Source organism: Gopherus evgoodei, chromosome 2 (genome assembly GCF_007399415.2).
Source record: "Gopherus evgoodei ecotype Sinaloan lineage chromosome 2, rGopEvg1_v1.p, whole genome shotgun sequence".
Taxonomy (NCBI): Eukaryota; Metazoa; Chordata; order Testudines; family Testudinidae; genus Gopherus; species Gopherus evgoodei.
The window spans coordinates 56,021,291-56,040,253 of record NC_044323.1 but is presented as its reverse complement, the minus strand read 5'-3'; the positions used below and the strand labels follow the sequence as shown (position 1 = coordinate 56,040,253).

Here is an 18,963-nt window from a genome sequence, read left to right as displayed (position 1 = left end):
AGGAGCCAATGGGAAGGCTAGAACTTTTTAAAATGGGAATGGGAAACTACCCCTTTGTCTCAGTTGTTCTCCAGGAAAGAGAGGAACAGGGAGCAGTTATGCTATGAGAAGCTTTAAGTCAGGCATGATCATAAATCATCAGATCATACCTAAAACTACTTATTTGGAACCCCCAGATATGTAAGTAGATCAGAAATGTTTAGAAAGACGCAATTAGATTTATTTCTGTTTATTTCTTATGGCTTGTGGACTCCCCTGTACTAACCCCAGATGCTTTTGTTTGCTTGTAACATTTAAGTTGAACCTCCAAGAAAGGTATTTTGGAATTTTTGGAATTGCTCTTTTAAAATGTAGCAAATAAGTTCCAGATATATTTTCTTTCTATTTGTTTTTAATAAAATTTACCTTTTTTTAAGAACAAGATTGCATTTTTGGTGTCCTAAGAGGTTTGTGCATATGTTGTTTAATTAGCTGGTGGCAACAGCTAATTTCCTTTGTTTTCTTTCTCAGCTCTTCCCTTGGGGGAGTGGAGCTGGAGGGGGGAGGGCTTGAGGGTACTCAAGCACAGAGAAATTCCCAAGGGCACCTTCCTGTGTCCCAAGGGGGTTTTTACATTTGAGTGGTGGCAGCATCTACTCATCCCAAGGTCAGAGAGAAGCTGTAACCGTAGGAGTTTAATACAAGCTGGAGTGGCCAGTATTAATTTTTAGAATCCTTTCAGGCCCCCACCTTCTGAACTCTAAGTCCCAGAATGGGAATTCAGCCTTGACAATAGTAAACATAATTATTACTTTGGTGATTTTGATAATTCTATATCCTTTTGTTTAAGTTTACCCATTTTCTTTTAGCACCTCAATTATTTTCTCCTGCTGTGATACCTGGGTTTTAGTGGAGGGTAAATCAAGCATGCCCTGCTTTGCATTCAGCAAGATATGAAACTTCTTTGATTGAGATCTCTTCAAACACTTATTCTATTGTGAAACCACTGTTTACCATGTCTGATGATGACTGTAGATCCTTTGCTATTGTCAAGATTGGTGTGGACTCAGATGTCCAAGACTGTGCCCCTGCAGCTTAAAGATATCATTGTTGGTTTGGGGTTTGTGAGGCTTTATTCCTGGAGACTTTTTTGTCTCTCTATTGTATTTTTGTATGTTGCAATTCAGCAGTCTGTATTATTTTAGGATTCATAAGTACATTGCTAGATCTGGAGCCAGTTCAAAACACATTTCTAATAAGATAATAGTAAGTCTGAGATGAAAAGGTGATTTGTTGAACCTTCAGCACTACTTGTACAACTCTGCCATTTTTAGAGCACAAACTTTCCTAACAAATTAACAGCAGAATTTAAGCAATTCCTTGTGCATTGGCTGCATAAAATAAAAAATATTAAAATAATTTTTAGGGAGAATATTTTTTTCAGAAGCACAAAATCTCTTCCATTTGTTTTCTTATTAATCCTCCCTAAAGAACAGATTCTGCTATACTTCAGGCTCAATCCTTGCATTGTACTCATCTTGCAGAATTGTCCTCAGCTATATATTAAGATCTGCATTAGCCTGTTACACACAGTGAATGTTTATTTTATTATGGTTACTGGCTTTTCTCTTATGCTTTTTGATGCTCTGATGAGTTATGTTACACATGCCAAGAACTCATATGTCTCCAGAGAGATCAACATCAGTCTACTTACTTCCAACAGAGGAGAAGAACTCCACCTTAATGAAGGAGAACTGACACAATAATGATGCTTCAGAGTATCTGGAATAGAATATCTTCAGCCTATTATCCCTCCTACGATGGGAAACAGTTTTTAAAGTAATTAAAAATGCGGAGGCAGACTCTCTCTCTCTCTCTCTCTCTCTCTCTCTCTCTCTCTCTCTCTCTTTATTTCTCTGCCTCTGCTCCACACATTTTTTTTAGAGGTTTCTAGGTCCGTAGTAAGCCACAATCCATCAACTGATATTCCTTCAGAACACCTTTCTTTTGCTATAATCTTCAGTATCTATCTTTGGATTCTGTCTGAGAGAAATTGTCCTTTTTTCCATTCTTTAATTCTTGCCAAGACATTTGTAGTAGTGTGGACCAATCTCAAGGTACTTACCCAAAGGCTGCTACACTAAACAGATGATGAAATATAGAGCTCCTACTAACAGAGAGAGGTCCATTAGTAAGCCATCTCTTCCATCCCAACTCTTGAGATCAGGGTGACTGAATCTAAAAGCCCTCAGGAAGATTCCTCATCTTTTGTTGCCTCAGAGCAGTTCTTCCATCTTGCCATCACCCTTTACTGATTTGGAATGCTATCTACCTCCCATTAAGTATGGCTTAACCTGATGCAATTAGAGAAAAGGTGATTTTTACATGTGTGTAGTACTGTTCCTTTTAATTACTTCAGGTCGTTTCACCTGACTGTTATCTGTATCATGATTGCTTATGTTTAATAACTACTCATGGCAACACTTTTAATTGTGAGCACTGTCTTTTTGCTACCTTTGTTTTATGAATGCTTTATGTATTATTAATTTTATTTTCAAGTTTGTGACATACTCATTTTTGGAGTGAGAATCATTCACAAAGCTGAAAACAATTACGAGAGAAATCAGCAGAGCGAAAGAATTTAATCAGAAAAAGGTGAATTATATTGGGAATTGCTTAAGAACATTTTACTAGATGCCCCAAAGGCCACAAATCCACAATTAGAGAAGACCACCATGCTGGTTTTAAAACTGACCTAGCTCAAAGGGCAAGTGAAGGCATCTATGAAAAATTATATGTATAAAACCAATGGAAGAAAGGGAAAGTTGATAGTAGTTCATATAAATCAGAAGCTAAGAATTGTAAAAAAATTCATAAGGGTTGCAAAGGACACAAGGAGAAATCTATAGCCAGCAGAGTTAAAGGCAATCAGAAGGAGTTTTAAAAATATATTAATGATATTAAGGATCTTAGCAATGATATTGGTCTATTATTAGATGGAAAAGGTAGAAATATCAGTAATAATACAGAAGAGGCAAAAATGTTCAGTAACATTTCTGTTCTGTATTTGGTTAAAAGCCAAATTATGTAAACATATCAGAAGATGACATATTTTTCACTCTTACAGCAACTGAGGTTACTAAACTGCAGCTATTATAACTAGACATTTTAAAATCACAACTGGATAACTTGCATCTGCAAGCTTTAACAGAGCTGGCCAAGAAGATCTCTGGAACATTAATATTTATTTTTCAATAAATCTTGGATCACTGAAGAAGTTCCAGAGAACTGGAAGAAAGAAAATATTGTGCCAATATTTAAAAAAGGGTAAATGGGATAATCCTGGTAATTATAGATTATTATCCTGACATTAGTCCTGAACAAAATAATACAGTGACTGATAGAGTGCTCTATTAATACAGAATTAAAGGAGGGTGATATAATGAATGGCAATCAACATGGATTTATGGGCAATAGATCACTTTCATAGAATTGTAGAAATGTAGAACTGGAATGGATAGTGGGAGGTTGTCAAGTCTAGCCTCTGCAGTGAAGAAGGACTAAGAAAACCTAGACCGTGTATTTGTGACGGAGATTCCACAACCTCTCTTGATAACCTGTTTCAGTATTTAACTATCCTTATGGTTAGAAAGTTTTTCCTAATGTCTAACCTAAATCTCTCTTGCTGCAGATTAAGCTCATTACTACTTCTCCTATCTTCAGTGGACATGGAGAACAATTGATGATCATCCTTTTTATAATAGTCATTAACATATTTAAAGGATGTTATCAGGTCGTTTCTCAGATTTCTTTTCTCAAGACTAAACATGCCCAGTTTTTTAACCCTTCCTCATAGCTCAAGTTTTCTAAATCTTTTATCATCTTTGTTGCTTTCCTCTGGACCCTCTCCAATTTGTTCACATCTTTCCTAAAGTGTAGTGCCCATAATTGGACACAGTACTGCAGTGGAGGCCTCACCAGTACCTAATAGAGCAGGACAGTAACCTCCCATGTCTTACATACGACACTACAGTTAAATACCCAAGAATGATATTAGTTTTTTTCACAGCTGCATCATATTGTTGACTCATATTCAATTTGTGGTCCACTATAATTCCCTGGTCCTTTTCAGCAGTACTACCACCTAGTCTAGATTATGAAAATCCCAGTATGAAATCATGGTGAAATATCATGGGCAGGGGTTGGCAACCTTTCAGAACTGGTGTGCCGAGTCTTCATCTATTCACTCTAATTTAAGGTTTTGCATGCCAGTAATAACATTTTAACATTTTTAGAAGGTCTCTTTCTATAAGTCTATAATATATAACTAAACTGTTGTTGTATGTAAAGTAAATAAGATTTTGTAAATGTTTAAGAAGCTTCATTTAAAATTAAATTAAAATGCAGAGTTCCCCCGGACCGGTGGCCAGGACCCAAGCACTGTGAGTGCCACTGAAAATCAGTTCGCGTGCCGCAGGTTGCCCAACCCTGATCTAGAGGATAACATGCTTGTTATGGCTCCCTAAAGAGTTACAAAACATGTGATAGTTTTAAATTAGCTCTAAACACATTTATATATTTAACAACAAAGTGTGATTCTATAGCATCTCTTGTGATTTTTGTAACGTATGTTCTCACATATGCCAATGGTATTTACTATAATTAAGAAATTGACTTTATCGTTTCTTTATGGTACTTCTAATATAAAGAATTGCCTTCAGGGCACTATTTTATTGGTTTTACATTCCTTCTTGCTCTGTTAAGTCTAATGAGTTTTTTCTGTCCTTTAGGTGACCTACAAGCGGGATCTGTATGCTGCTGAATCAATTATTAAGGGTATGTGTTTTTCCTTGTGACTGTCAATTCATATAATTCTCAAATCAAACCCAGAATTTAGAATAACACTATTTTAAATGTATCACCATAAGAAAAAATAACCATACAACTGTTCTGGTTAGTTCTTTTAAAAAAACCAACTTTCTGTTATTCATTATTTATATAGTTGTAATGTTTATATATATATATATATATATATATATATATATATATATATATATATATGTTACTCATATTTGTAAAGATTAAAGAATAATTAGACTATAAAGAATATGTAGAATATTTGAAAAAATATTTGTGACTTTAGAGATGAAAATGTTGTAAAAAATATGGCTATTTATTATACTAACAAGATAATTAATTTATAACTTTTATACTGAGTACACACAAAGGTCAGTTTAAAATTTATAGAATGTTGGCATATATTTTTGTATATTTAGTCCTTTATACTGTACAGACAATAGTTTGTACTATTATTAGTAGTACAAACTGCCCTGCTAGATTCTTCTATGATTCCTGTATTTTTTCCCTCTTTCTTGCCACCAATATTTAAAGGGAAACTGACAGGTAACATTTAATGTGAAACCCAGATTTTTGTAAAAACAACAATTTGCAAAATCTCAGTCCATTAGAAATGGTTCCACAAATTTTGTTTAAAATTTTATTGTTTTTGAAAAACAAATAACAATGTATGGTTTGTGCCTAAAATTTTGCTGCACTGTATTAGTGCATGAGAACTTTAATGTGAAATTAACTGAAATTTGTGACTTGGTAGAATCAGGAAGAAGATCAGACGATATAACTAGATAACAATATTCCTTTTAATTCCTGTATTTCGTGCCTAGGTGTAATGTTTATGCTTATACTATAAATTCAAAGATAGAAAGTAATAAAAATGAGGTGTCCATGCTAAAAGAAATGGAAAAATTAACCAGATGATATAATACTGAAAAGTAATTAGATTTTATTTTCAATTTGAATAATATAGGGCTAAATCCCACAAACCCTTGTGCACGTGCTTAACTTTAAGTATATGAGTACACTCACTGACTTTAGCGGGAGTTCTCATATGCTTGCTGATAAGAACAAGTGTGTTTGTGGGATCAAAGTCAAACTGGGGCAATAAACTGGTAACAGAACAGTAGTTAAGGATTATATAATTAGTGGTCACATCCTCAGCTGGCATAAAGTGGCAGTGTTCCGTTTATGTGAATGGAGCTATGCCAATTTATACCAGCTGAGAAGCTGGCAACAGACAGAGCCTCCATGAGAGGAATTCACATTAAAATCAATGGAGTGTGTACGGTACGGGGCTCATGATTTTTAGGTTAACATGTTTTGTTTTGATACTGAATTTATAAACATCCACTTAACAAAGCAGCGTTGTACTTTTTGTTACTCCAACTTGTTGAGCCCACCCAAGGCTGCTCTGCATGCTCAGACTGACATAAATTATTTAAGTGGTTAGAAATGCCAAGAGTAACATAGCTGAACTAGATTTACATAAACAATGCAAACAGTCTAAAACCATACTTAATTTAATAGGCGGACCATATCTTGGCTAAAGGATCAATATTTAGTTTAAAAAACCCACCATACCCAAGTCTCTATATTATGTTTTTCTCATTTTCCACTCATCCTGCACCATTTCACCCTTAACTATCCCATCTATCACAAACGTGTAATGGCAATTTATCCAAAAACTGTCACCTTAAATTATGTCTGTCTTCATTTTTACTGCCTTTAACATAATTTTAAAGTAAACTATACTCTATTTTTTGCATTGAACATGTAGGGCCAGCATGTTGTACTGCATCAATGGGGCTACTTATATGACTTAGAGCTACTAGTTTGAGTGAGGGTTTTCAGGATCTACCAAAATGTTTCAAAGTTTTTTAAATACAGTTAAAAATATAACCCTATTGAATTATAAAAGATAACATGAATTTTCTTTCAGCGACTTTTGTGATGTTTTGTGGCTAAAGAATGTTGAATAATTTTGTGCTAAATCGTGGCTTTACCATAAGCCCAGAGTAAGAGGCAGCACACTGTTGAGCAACCCAGAAGAAGACTATGATTTTCTATGGTTCTCTGGGAGAGATCAGATTGCACCTGATCCAGATCCAGTGCAATGCACACCACCTGACACACTAGAGAAGTCTTCACTTTCTGACTGCAGATGGTATCTTTTTACTTTGAGTTATGATCTTGGATAAACAAATCTTTAAAGAGTTTATTCTTTATGAGCCAAAATGTCAAATTTATACTTATGGCTGTGCACAGCTTGTCTAAGGAATAGTTTTCTTTTTACTACACTTTTCCAGTGATGGTCTCACGGACTTTCTGGACAATGACTTATTTTGCTGTTTTATTTATTACAGGATATTCTTGCATTTCTATAATTTTTCTTTGATTAATTGACTAATTGTAATTTAATATAATTAAATAAAAGAAAAATTGTTGTAAAGATAAGTACTTGGCTGTAGAATACTGTGTGAAAGAAGTCACAATTCATCATCTGACAGTAATTAGGTGACTTATTCCTTAGTCATCCACATTACAAATGTAATTCTACCTATGCAAGAAAAGCTAACATGTCCCAAATGCTTCAGAAGAACAGAACTAGGTTTTCAGCTGCTGGCTAAATGAGACTTGATGATAGACAAATTCCAGCCCACCAAACTGAACTCTGATGTAGGTAAGGAAAACACAAATATAACATATTCAGAGCAGTGCAGTGCAATATATAAATAGCTTAATGAGTCACTATCTTCTGAAACAGTTTTCTTAAAACATATTTATTTTCTCACTTCCTTAAGTCACAAAACCCCAGTATCATTCATTTTATAAACAGTAACATTAATGCTTTTCTTTAGTTCAGCAGGTATGAACTTGCAGAGTATGCAGACAAGGTGGCACATGTCTATTTTTTAATAGCCTATAAGTAAGGAAACCTCGTCTTGTATTCAGGCTGATTCATTTAAAAATGAGATCTGGATAATAAAAAATATCCTAAAAAATCTCTATTAGGACTATTGTCCCTAGGGTAAGTGTCTTTGAACTCTAGTTCAAACATGTAAACTTTAAAAGTAGCTTCTCAACAAGAATTTTGTAATTTAGAGCCTGAATGTTTTTTAATTAGCAGAGCCCTGCTTCTGTAACTACTTTTGCATGCATGCTTATTATTGTACACATTATATTGTGCATGTATGGGGACAAATCCCAATTTTTGAGGCATATATAAATGTAGTGACAGACTTCCAGGCTCAGTTTATGGAAATCAGGAATTATATTCCATATTATATGGAGAGCACATATGAAAGGTTCTGAAAAACACTTCTGTGAGTTCTGTGTTTATCAAAGAGCATATGTAGATGATGTAGGACTAGGAAGGCAGGGCAGACCCTAACAAATGGCATGTTTCCACTATGTGGCAATGGGTGCCCATAATAATCACTGCTGAAAGGAAGCAAACTCTTCCTTGTCTGCCACCACAAACATTGATCCCTCTCTTCTTTATATGCTAATGATAGTATGCACAGTGTTGAATTTGATGATTGTTTTTGTGTGCATAATTATGTGTGTGTTAAGTGGGCAATCACAGGTTTGGTTTGGTTTGTTGTGTTCTATGAAGAACTATGGAGCTTTGAAGAAAGTTTATATCCACAGATTGGACACATAATGGCACTCATTCCGTCCCCATCCTCCCCTCCGTCTGCACAGATAGAAACCCTTCTTCTGTGAGAGAGTGATACTTTGGACATTCTGCATGATGAACCATACCAAGTTTCCAGAGTAGTTTATCCATTCTTGTGTGCTTTTCTGTGGTAAGGGAAAGCACATAAGAAATTAGCTTGACGTGTTACAGCCACAGCATGGACATTCTGTTGAATTCATTGTAGAATTGAGAGTAGAACACAGGTCAGCTAACCATATGTGCTTGTAAAGGGGAAGCATTTCGGTGATGCTTTGAGGGGGGGCCATGTCATGCACATATTTTACAAAAGAAAGTGTGTGTGTGTGTGTGTGTGTGTGTGTGTGTGTGTGTGTGTGTGTGTGTGTGTGTAATTTAAAAAAATGTTATGCTTAAAAGCTGTAGACTGCTGTTTGCCATTAAAAAGGTAACTTTCTAGGACCTTGATAAGGTATTAATCTTCATTCAGGTAATGAAGCCACAAAAAACCTTTATAGGTTTTTTGTTTGTTTGTTTGTAGATTTGCAAGACTCTAACTAGTTTTTACCAACTTTACCTTTACACTTGACTTAGCCAGTGCTCAAATGATAGAGTGCCATGAGTTTGTGAGTGTGTGTATATATATGTATATGTGTATATATATGTGTGTGTGTGTATGTGTGTGTGTGTGTGTGTATATATATGTCACATTATTCAGTGACATCTCTCTTTGCCTCCTCTCTAGAATCATACCCAATCTTTTAAAAAAAAATATGTGTGTGTATGTGGGAATATATATATATATATATATACACACACACACACACACACACACACACACACATTTTTTTTAAGATTGGGTATGATTCTAGAGAGGAGGCGATGAGAGATGTCACTGAATAATGTGAGCCGAAGCATTCTATGAATGACAGTACCTCAGCGCAAAGGAGTCAGGTTAAGAATGAAGTTTCAGTGTTAACCTAGATTTTTTTGCTTTTCTAGATTTCTTGCCTTTATAAATTATTTAATTTTTCCCTCCTTTTTAATTTTTCACACTTCATATACTTCAGTCTGCAGGCTATAATTTACATAATTTTTTCACACTTTCCTAAACACTTCACAAGATGTTCTTTCAAGTTACTGAAAGCATCATTTTTTAGTGAAAACAGAGATTGCATGTATTTTTTCACAGCAAGTTTTAAAAATAAATCTCTATGAATTCTATTTGCCCTGAAGTTAATTGAACACTGAATGATCTTAAATGCCTAATATGCTGCATTACATACTGTTCCAGCATGAACTATGGATTCTCGTAATGTTGACATGTCTATGGTAGTGAAACTAGGAAGTCTGCAGCTCAGATTTCTCAGCATTTGGGTAATACAAACAAAAGTCACTGTTAATTCATAACCCTGTAATGACATCTTTGCAGGGAAGGGAAAATTGTCATTCTTGATGTGTGTAAACACTCCTGTATAAATGCAGGTGTATTTCTGTGAATTCTTATTTTACTTACAGTTGCTGTTAGAAGAATGTGGGAGTGGAACTGCCATTTATTTTGAGTGAATCATACATTTGTATACAATTTTTTTACTATTTTATTCAGTTCCATCACTAATACACTGTAGACAGGTGAACCATAGTGCTGCAAATTTCTTTTCTTTGCATTTATAATGATACCTTTGTGTTGCACTTTTTAGCTTTCACAGTATAGGGCAACTGCACCAGTGTTGCTTCCCTCTGGTCTGCCAAGGGCATGCACTTTTAGGCTTTTGTCTCCTGTGTCTCTCTCCCTCCTAACTGGGGTTTTTCTTACCTACATTGCAATATCCCCAGCAAGCCAGACTGCCTAAAATGCCATCATCTGCATTTAGCTTTCTCTCCAGAGGCTATGCCCAGTATATTGCCTGATGTTATAAGTTATCACACAGCTACTTATAAGCAAGCACATTTATTCTTAAGGTGAAAATATTACAGAGAAAACATATTAAAACAATAAGAGAACCTACGTGCATGCAAAAAAGCTTACTAGAGGTCACCTCAATTCCAGTCTCAGGCTTTGGTAGGTGTCAGTCTTTCAAAATGCATAAGTCATTTTTTCCTGTGGTTACAAGTTCATAACTGTCAGAATCAGAACAACAAGGAATAGTTCAGTCTTTCCTTTATATAGCTTGAGCCTTTGAGTTGGGCCTTATGTAATAGGTGATCAGCAGACAGAGCCCCCGCTTCTCAGGATGTAGCTTCAAAAGACTGAGTTTTTGCATAACCAGAGGTGGGGAATTTGCATTCATCTCTCCTTAATATTCCTTGGGAAAACCCAACAGTTTTTGTTTCAGAAGTCCATTGTTGCCTGGCACATTGGTCAGTACAGTCCTTTGAACCGCCAGGTGTCACATCTGTCCCATATTCCCCATCAAGAGATTACATACAATCCAGGCCCACAATAATGATTGCACCACACTTAAAATGGGATGAGCAGTTTTGATTAAGGCCAGCAACACAAACTGGGATAAGGTTGGACATACCTCATCACACACTCTGGTTGGGCTGGATAATGCCAAGGTGGCCAGGAGTTCTTACATGACTCAGGCCCCTCCCGCACTTGTTCATACCACAGCAAGCTCTGGAGGGGCCTAAGTCATGTAATAATATTTGCTGGACATTTAATGATGGTGGTTGTTTTTGCAGAACCTGTAAACTCAGGCACATATGTGAGGCATGTTTTGGGACCCATTCAGCCTGTTCTTGCGAGAGAGAAGTAAGGGATGATCACAAGGAGGAAACAGGACTAGGGGTGGCTCAAGTGCCAACTGCAGGTCTGGCTCGGTTGGAACAGGGTCTGGGACACAGAACACAAGCTGGGGAGGGGAACAAACTGGGGGCAGTGCAATGAGCATGGGCACCGATGCCAGTTAGGCCAGAGGTGTTAAGAGTTCTCCTATGGGCTTACCTTAACAAGGTGGGAGGGGTTACTGTGGGATTTCGGCTCCCCTTTGTGGGGAGTAGGACTCATGTGATATCAAAAAAATTGAAGTCAGTAACTGGGATGGGACACATTGTTCAAGAGAAGATTTTACAGGAATTAAAGGAGGGCAGGGTGGCTGGGCCAATTGACCAATTACCCATAGAAAACTTGAGGGTTTCCCTTCTGGGTTTGGTCCCCAAGAAGACTTGAGGGACATACCAATTAATTCATTCACCATCAGACGTGGCTCTGTTAATGATGGGATAGACCTGGCGCTGTGTTCCGTGTGTTATTCCTCCATTGACGAAGCAGTTTGTATGGTTAGGGCTTGTGGCTCAGGGACGCTAATAGCTAAGTGCGATATCAAATCTGCTTTTCAACTGCTGCCAGTTTACCCATTGGAGTTTGAGCTCTTGGGTTTCTTTTTTGAGGGACAATTTTATTTTGACCAGGCTATGCCCCTGGTCTGTTCGGTATCTTGTTCAGCATTTGAAAAATTTAGTACAATGTTGCACTTGGCAGTGGTGTGGGCAGTGGGACTATGCCAAGTAGTACATTATTCGCATGATTTTTTGTTTGCAGGATAACCCAGGTCAAATGAGTGTGTTCACCTATTGGACACATTTCAGGTCCTGGCTAAACAGTTGCGGGTACCCCTAGTGGAAGAAAAAACAAACTACATTGACCTACTTGGGGATCGAACTGAACACCAGGGAGGACTTATCGTGGCTCCCTCAGGATAAGCTTCACGAGCTACTGGTATTGCTCAGGAGAGCAGTAGGAGCCAAGAAACTTACACTGTGAGATCTGCAACCTATTCTGGGGCACCTGAACTTTGCCTGCAGGTTTGTTGCCCTGGGGAGGGCATTTTTTGCCCGAATGGCAGTGGCAAGAGTGGGCATAGCCAGGTCACACCATTACATATGAGTCACTAGAGAGATGAAGGAGGATTTGAAGGTGTGGGAATGTTTTTTGAGTCACTTTAATGGAGTATCATTGTGGCTGGCAGAACGGCTATTACAAGGGGTTTAAAAATCCATTCGGATGCTTCAGGGGGTACAAGTTTTGGGGTGTTTTATCGAGGCAGATGGTGTGCCCAGAAAAAGCCTGCCATCTGGACACAAAAAGGGGTGGTGCATTATATGACTTTTTTGGAATTTTTTACCATTTTTGTTGTGGTTATTGGGGGACCAGAGCTGGCTAATAAAAGGGTATGCTTCTGGTGTGACAACATGGCAGTGGTACAGGTTATCAATCGCCAAACTTCCAGATCGCACAGGGTTATAAAGTTGGTGAGGGCATTTATTCTACAATGTTTAAACCTCAGCATCTGTTCTTCTTCCAAGCATGTGCCGGGCATGGCTAATAGCATAGCAGATGCCTTGTCTTGTTTCCAGTTTGACAGATTTCATGAGCTTGCACCAGGAGCTAGCAATGAATCCAAGCAGATGCCACTGGCTCTATGGAACCTCAGCATAAAATGTAGTCAGTGGCATGGAGATTCTTGGCTCTGGGCACACAGCTGAGCTATCCAAGACATTGTTTTTTAATGAATTCTTTCAGTTTAAGGATCCAGGGTGCTGGTCACCTATACTGCCCACCATGGATGGTGGTTGTTGTGGTACCTGGTTGAGGACAACTCAGCTGCTGGTGCCCCTTGATGATCCTGGTATGGTGCAAGGAACAATGGGTTCTTTTGGGAGAATGGGTCTTCACCTATTGGGGCTGCTATACAAGAGGCCGTTGGGAGATGTTTGGGAACCAAGCAAATTATTGGTGCCTCCTGGCAAAAGTCCAGTGCAGGTTCTCCATAGGGAAGGCATTTAGTGACCAGAGAAATGGCCTAATAAAGGACTTAAAAGGAGATGCTGTATAAAGGAACAGAATGAGGGAGGGAGGATGGAGACTTCTATGATTGCTACGGCAGGGAGCCAACTCCTCCCCCCGTTTTCATAGCAACCTTAACCCTCCTATGAGGGGGATGGATGGTAAATTCCAAGCCATGGATTGGCTGGGTGAACCAGGATGGAAAATGAAAGGGGGCTGGTGGAAACCCCAGCTAATGATTTGAGTAAACATGGATTTGCCTGCACTGTACACTTTATCTGCCACGTAGTCTCAGACATCTATATAGTAAAGTTGCGGCCTGATTAAATTCTCTATCAAGTGTCTCCTTTCCTTCTTTTGTTATATCCATATAATAATAGACCACTCATTTCATACAATGGACCCCAAGGATACTTAAAAATTTAATCAATAAGGTCTTCCAAGGATACTGGAGGAAATTGCTGTGTCTTTCTCAATGGCAATGATAAGAAATCTTTAATTTGAAGTGAGAATGCCTTACTAAACAGAAATGTACTAAGGCAAAATTGAGGAAGATATGAAGCTTACCTTTATTTCATGTTACTGTGAGTTGAAAAGAAAAGAATGTTCCAGGGAAGTGTTAGGACTGGTGCAGAAGACAGTCCCACGCAGATAACAAGTTGGATTAATTGGCAAGTGCCGAAGAAAACACCCAGTGTCAGAAACTATCAGGGCAGTTGCTTGTATGAAGCTTGACAAAATTGAGATGTGGCAAAACTAGGCAATAATACAGTTGGGACATGGCAAGATTCAGAAAATGAGTTGGGGTGACCTCTGGGCTGCCTTAGGATTCAAACAAAGGAGTCTTACTATGTTGGAGAGAACGGTTAAACATACTAGAGCAAGTCCTGAGTAAAATTTTTTTCTTTTTAATTTTAATCTAATGAACTCCCTGACTTCCCTGTTTAAGTATCTCAGGATTTGGCCCATTATATTTTGGCAGCATGGAGAGCTTCAGCTGTGGTTATGGAATGGACAGAGCCTTTCTGATAGGACTACAGGTTAAAAAGGAAGCAGCACTTGGAGGTTTAATCCCACCACAGCTACATTTTACTCCATGTTCAGGAACATTAAAGCGAAGGAAGTCAAGGGTAGGTGGGAGAGAGGCTGGGTAGTGTTCCAGAGAGAGATTGAGGAGTGTCATTTGCGCATAGGGAAGGGGAGTCCAAAGCTGTAGAAAGATGGAGGGAGGCAATATAACAGTGATCAAGAAAAGGGAAGAAAAACAGTCCAACTGGCAGTTAAAGGGGAAAATAGGGCATGGTGAGAGGGGAGAGGAAAGACATCATTGGTGGTACAATAAGTTTGTATGAAGAGATGCATATCGGCAAACCAATTGACTTTGTGTGTCATCAAGTTTTTCAAACAATCCATTACCTCTTCTTTAGATGTTTCTATAAAATCTAATTGTCCAAACTTCTTTTCTTTATTTTTCTTCTTGAAGCCATATTTTAAAAATGATTTCAGTATCCCATCTGTGTTTGAATTATCATTAATTTTATTACTGTCCTCCTTATGGACTTTCTCTGTAATACTGCTCCCTCACTTGCTATTTTTTATAAAATGACTTGTTATTCCTTCTAACTGTTTTGTATAGCATTGAGATGTTTTACTCTTCGCTATTAAGGTTAACCTACAAATCTTAATTGTCTTTTTGTATTCTTCTTCTTTTACCCCTTGGATTCCAAGGGATAGGAGATTTTTGAGGGGTGGGGAATTGACTTTTTAAACTGAGATCTTTGAGCAGCCCCTTGTGAAGTTACGTTGGAATCTATTCGTTTGCAGACTCCTCTTTCAGAGAAATTGTCTGTTGTGTCTTAGTTCTGCTGCCTTTTAGGATTCCACAGCCTTATTCCACATGCTGACTTTTCATAATTGCTCTAATCTGACTTTACTCAAATACTTAGTTCCTCAACACTTCATTTTTTGAAATTTACTACTTTTGAATTGCTCCATTATGTACAAATATTTTGTACTGCGTCATTCCTTGTACTATGCTAAATTGACTTGATTCATGGTTTCTGGTTTCAAGCTTCTCTACCATTCTCAACCAGTTCCTCTCTGCTGTAAATACAGGATGCTTCTCCTGTACGTACAGGTCCCACTTTTTACATCATAAAATTGTTACTTTTTATGTAGAAGACAGTTTTGATGCATGTTTGACTTCACTTTCTGCTCAACAAATCTATAGGAATATAAATTCTCCCATAAGAATGGTATCCCATGGTTTCCAGTTGCCTGAGAATTGGGTCATAAATTTGTCACTCTCATTTTCATCTGGTCCTTGTAGTCTGTAAGCAGATGCTTGTTGTTTCTCATTTATTTTTTTTCTTTGTAGCCTAATCCAACGAACTTCAGCACCATTCTCTTTGCTGTCAAATTGTGCTTTGGTGGCATTGTAAATAATGTAAATTATAGCAACACCCTTCCACCTTTTCTTTAAAGCTTTTTGGCCATTAATTTAGTCTTAATGGTCATTAAAAAATTGCTTGAAAATTATTAAAAATCTCATTTATTTTCCAAGAACACTAACTCCATAGCAATAAACAGTTTTAAAATTTATTTTTGTTCTGTATTTGTAACCTTTTATACAGAGATGCTTGATCATATGCCATAGAGAAGGGGGGGGGGGAGTTTTCTTAGACAATGTTAAAGATATTTGAATGAATTTATCATTTAGCGTTTAAATATTTAAAAACTTTCCACATGAAGCCAGTATATATTTTTATATCCAATGTTGTTTTGATGAGCATTCAGGGCATATTTTTATAATTTCTTTTAAATCCCTCATGCTAATTTAATTTTTTAGATTTGTTTATTTTTGTTCTTAAAGTGTAGTACAGATCTGTTTTCAGTATAATTATACTGCGCATTTATTATCTTTTAGCTGCTTGTAGAATGGACACCCAGAAGACAATACAAATCGTATATGTCAGTGTGCTTGTTAATTGAGCATCAGAGGGACAAAAAATTGCATTAAATAAGAAGAGTTGAATTTAAAAATATTGTTAAAAAATAACAACAGCAAAAATGACCCACCAGGAAAAATCTTGTTGAATCTTAAAATTAGAGACAGAGTTCTTGCTTTGAAATGTTGGTGTATGGAACTAACTGGGTATTAACTGTATGATTTTTATTTTTAGTAGTAAATTTGTTATTCTCTCCTAGACCAATGTGTTTAGTAATGAGTTCCCAGGTGTGAGGTGGTTGTCTCATAATCAGATTAATTTGACCTGATTCTACAGCTTGCTCCATGTGGGTAGCTCCCTGTGCCCAAACTCTTATTGATTTCAATAGAGCTTCATGTGAGCAAACACCCACATGGAGCTGTTTGTTTGATTCAGACCTTAATTTATCTGACTGCATCTCTGTCCCATCTGCTTCTTGCCCATTTTGTAATATACCTTTTGCAGCATTGCTAATAACATTGGTCTACAATTTTTGAGAAGTCATCTGCTTCAGAGATAAAATGTGATATTTATTATGTATTTTGATGTGCTGAATTCAAATATGACAATTAAAACAACTGATTGGCTACTGTTTCTAAGATATTTAAGTTTTTACATTTTATGTCTATGTATATTGTGTAGATAGTAGAGTTTTAATCATAAATTGTAAACCTAGGTCTTGTTAGACCCCCAAGTGGGGCCCCAGGGCCAGACTACGGGTGCTCCGGCCTCCACCCCCCAACGGATTTTTCCCCCAGCCCTCAGAACTGTCATACAGCTGCTCTGAAAGCAGAACTTGCAACAGGAAAAGCAGCCTTGTGGTTAGCCAGCCTGAAGAGACACAGTTCCCCTCGCGACGGTTGCTTCCTGAGTAAAGATGTTAAAGCCCGTCTACCTCCCTTGTATGGGCATATGTCACTCGCAACCCCTCAATTGGCTTATCACAAACTATGACGACAAATTTACTATATATTGCCGGTCCCCTCCCGGGGACGGGCAGAGAGCCCCCCGAATTCCTGTCGAAACCGTATCCAGGCCTGATCACCCTGCTGAAGGCTCTCTCGGCTCACGCGTTTCCTGAAGCCTAACCGGTTGCCGGCCGTAATGAAACTTTCGTGGTTTGTATGTGTAAGTATAATTAGCTGTTAAGTATTCTGTACTGATAGATAGGAGGCAAAGACTGATTCCAGCCGCCCCGAGACTCCTGCTAGGGGAAACCCGTTGACCAAGAAATCTCGAAAGCAAGGGGGATCAGTTGAGCCTCACAATTTGTTTAGGGAAATTAGTTGCTGCACTTATGATTACTAATAGCACCAATATTACTCCTACTAACCCCTGGAATGATTTAGATAACTATTGGGATTTAGAAAAATACCAGGGCCAGCTTTTATTTGTAATTGCAGTATTTGTATTATTTGCTTTGGTAGTGTGTTGTAAGCCCCAGATGTAACTGATCGTGTTTTCCCTTATCATTATCTGTGATTCATTTAATAAACCCTTATTCTCTTAAACACTAAGAGTAATTGCTTGCGTGCTCTCCGTCACTGCCCTTGGGCACTTAACACCCCCCCCCAGGCATCCAGTGATCGAACCTCCGCCCTACCCCAACGCTCATTACCCGGTAGATAACGGGCACCTGGTGGCCATATCGGTGGAGCAAGGGGCGAGAGTAATCAGTAATCAACAGGTCTTTTCATGTGTTTATGGTTGCTTTACATGATAATATTTCACCTGTCCTGTTTATGTAACACTTGAAAAATCAGCAAAAGGGTTATATAAATAAAATTTATTATGAAACAAAAGGCAAAAAACTATTATGTACATAGTTTAGTCCTATTCAGTGTCTACTCGGCGCTTCTTGGCTTGTCTCTTGTATTAATTAAACGGAGCATCTCTTGTCACTGTCCAGCAATAGTCTGCAAGCTTGATGGGCTCCATTTGCCCTGATAGCCTGCCAGGAGATTCCACTGCTGTAGTCTGGAGCCCAACAGCTCTGCCTTACTCTTGGGTAGTTCCAAATCCCTGACAAGGTCATTCAGTTCACCTTGTGTTAGGAGGTGTGGTTCAGAGGAGGAGGATGGGAGAAAATGTGGGTTCTGTGACATTGATGGTTCAGGACCAGAAGTTTCATCCTCTTCCTCTTCTTCGTCTGACTCAAGTGAGAATGATTCTGGTGCATCAGGAACTGGCAGTCCTTCTCCGTGGGGTACTGGGCGTATAGCTGATGGAATGTTTGGATAATGCACAGTCCACTTTTTCTTTTTTGACACACCTTTCCCAACTAGAGGCACCATGCAGAAGTAACAATTGCTGGTATGATCTGTTGGCTCTGTCCAAATCATTGGCACTGCAAAAGGCATAGATTTCCTTTTCCTGTTCAACCACTGGCGAAGATTTGTTGCACAGGTGTTGCAGCATATATATGTGGGGCCCACCTCTTGTCCTGATCTCCAATTTTGCAGCCAAAATAAAGGTGATAGGCTTTCTTAACCATAGTGGTTATACTGCGCTTTTGTGATGCAAAAGTCACTTCACCATAAACATAGCAGAAGTTATCTGCACTGTTCACACAAGTACGAGGCATCTCTGCTCACTTTGGCTAAACAGAAATGTGTCCCTTTGCAAAATCAAACACTGACAAATAAGAGAGCACGACACTGTATGATTTCTAGAGGTGATATAGGGCAATTTGTTCA

At 38.0% G+C, this 18,963-nt stretch overlaps 1 protein-coding gene across 4 annotated transcripts in view; it reads left to right on the top strand.

Annotated features, from left to right (window-relative positions):
- The window catches only part of CRPPA (CDP-L-ribitol pyrophosphorylase A), a 207,274-nt gene that overhangs the window by 74,829 nt on the left and 113,482 nt on the right, over nt 1-18,963 (top strand). For all 4 annotated transcript variants that reach the window (XM_030550699.1, XM_030550697.1, XM_030550696.1 and 1 more), the window contains exon 5: nt 4,770-4,815. In XM_030550699.1, coding sequence (XP_030406559.1) covers nt 4,770-4,815 — 46 coding nt within the window. The remainder of the gene's footprint in view (nt 1-4,769; nt 4,816-18,963) is intronic.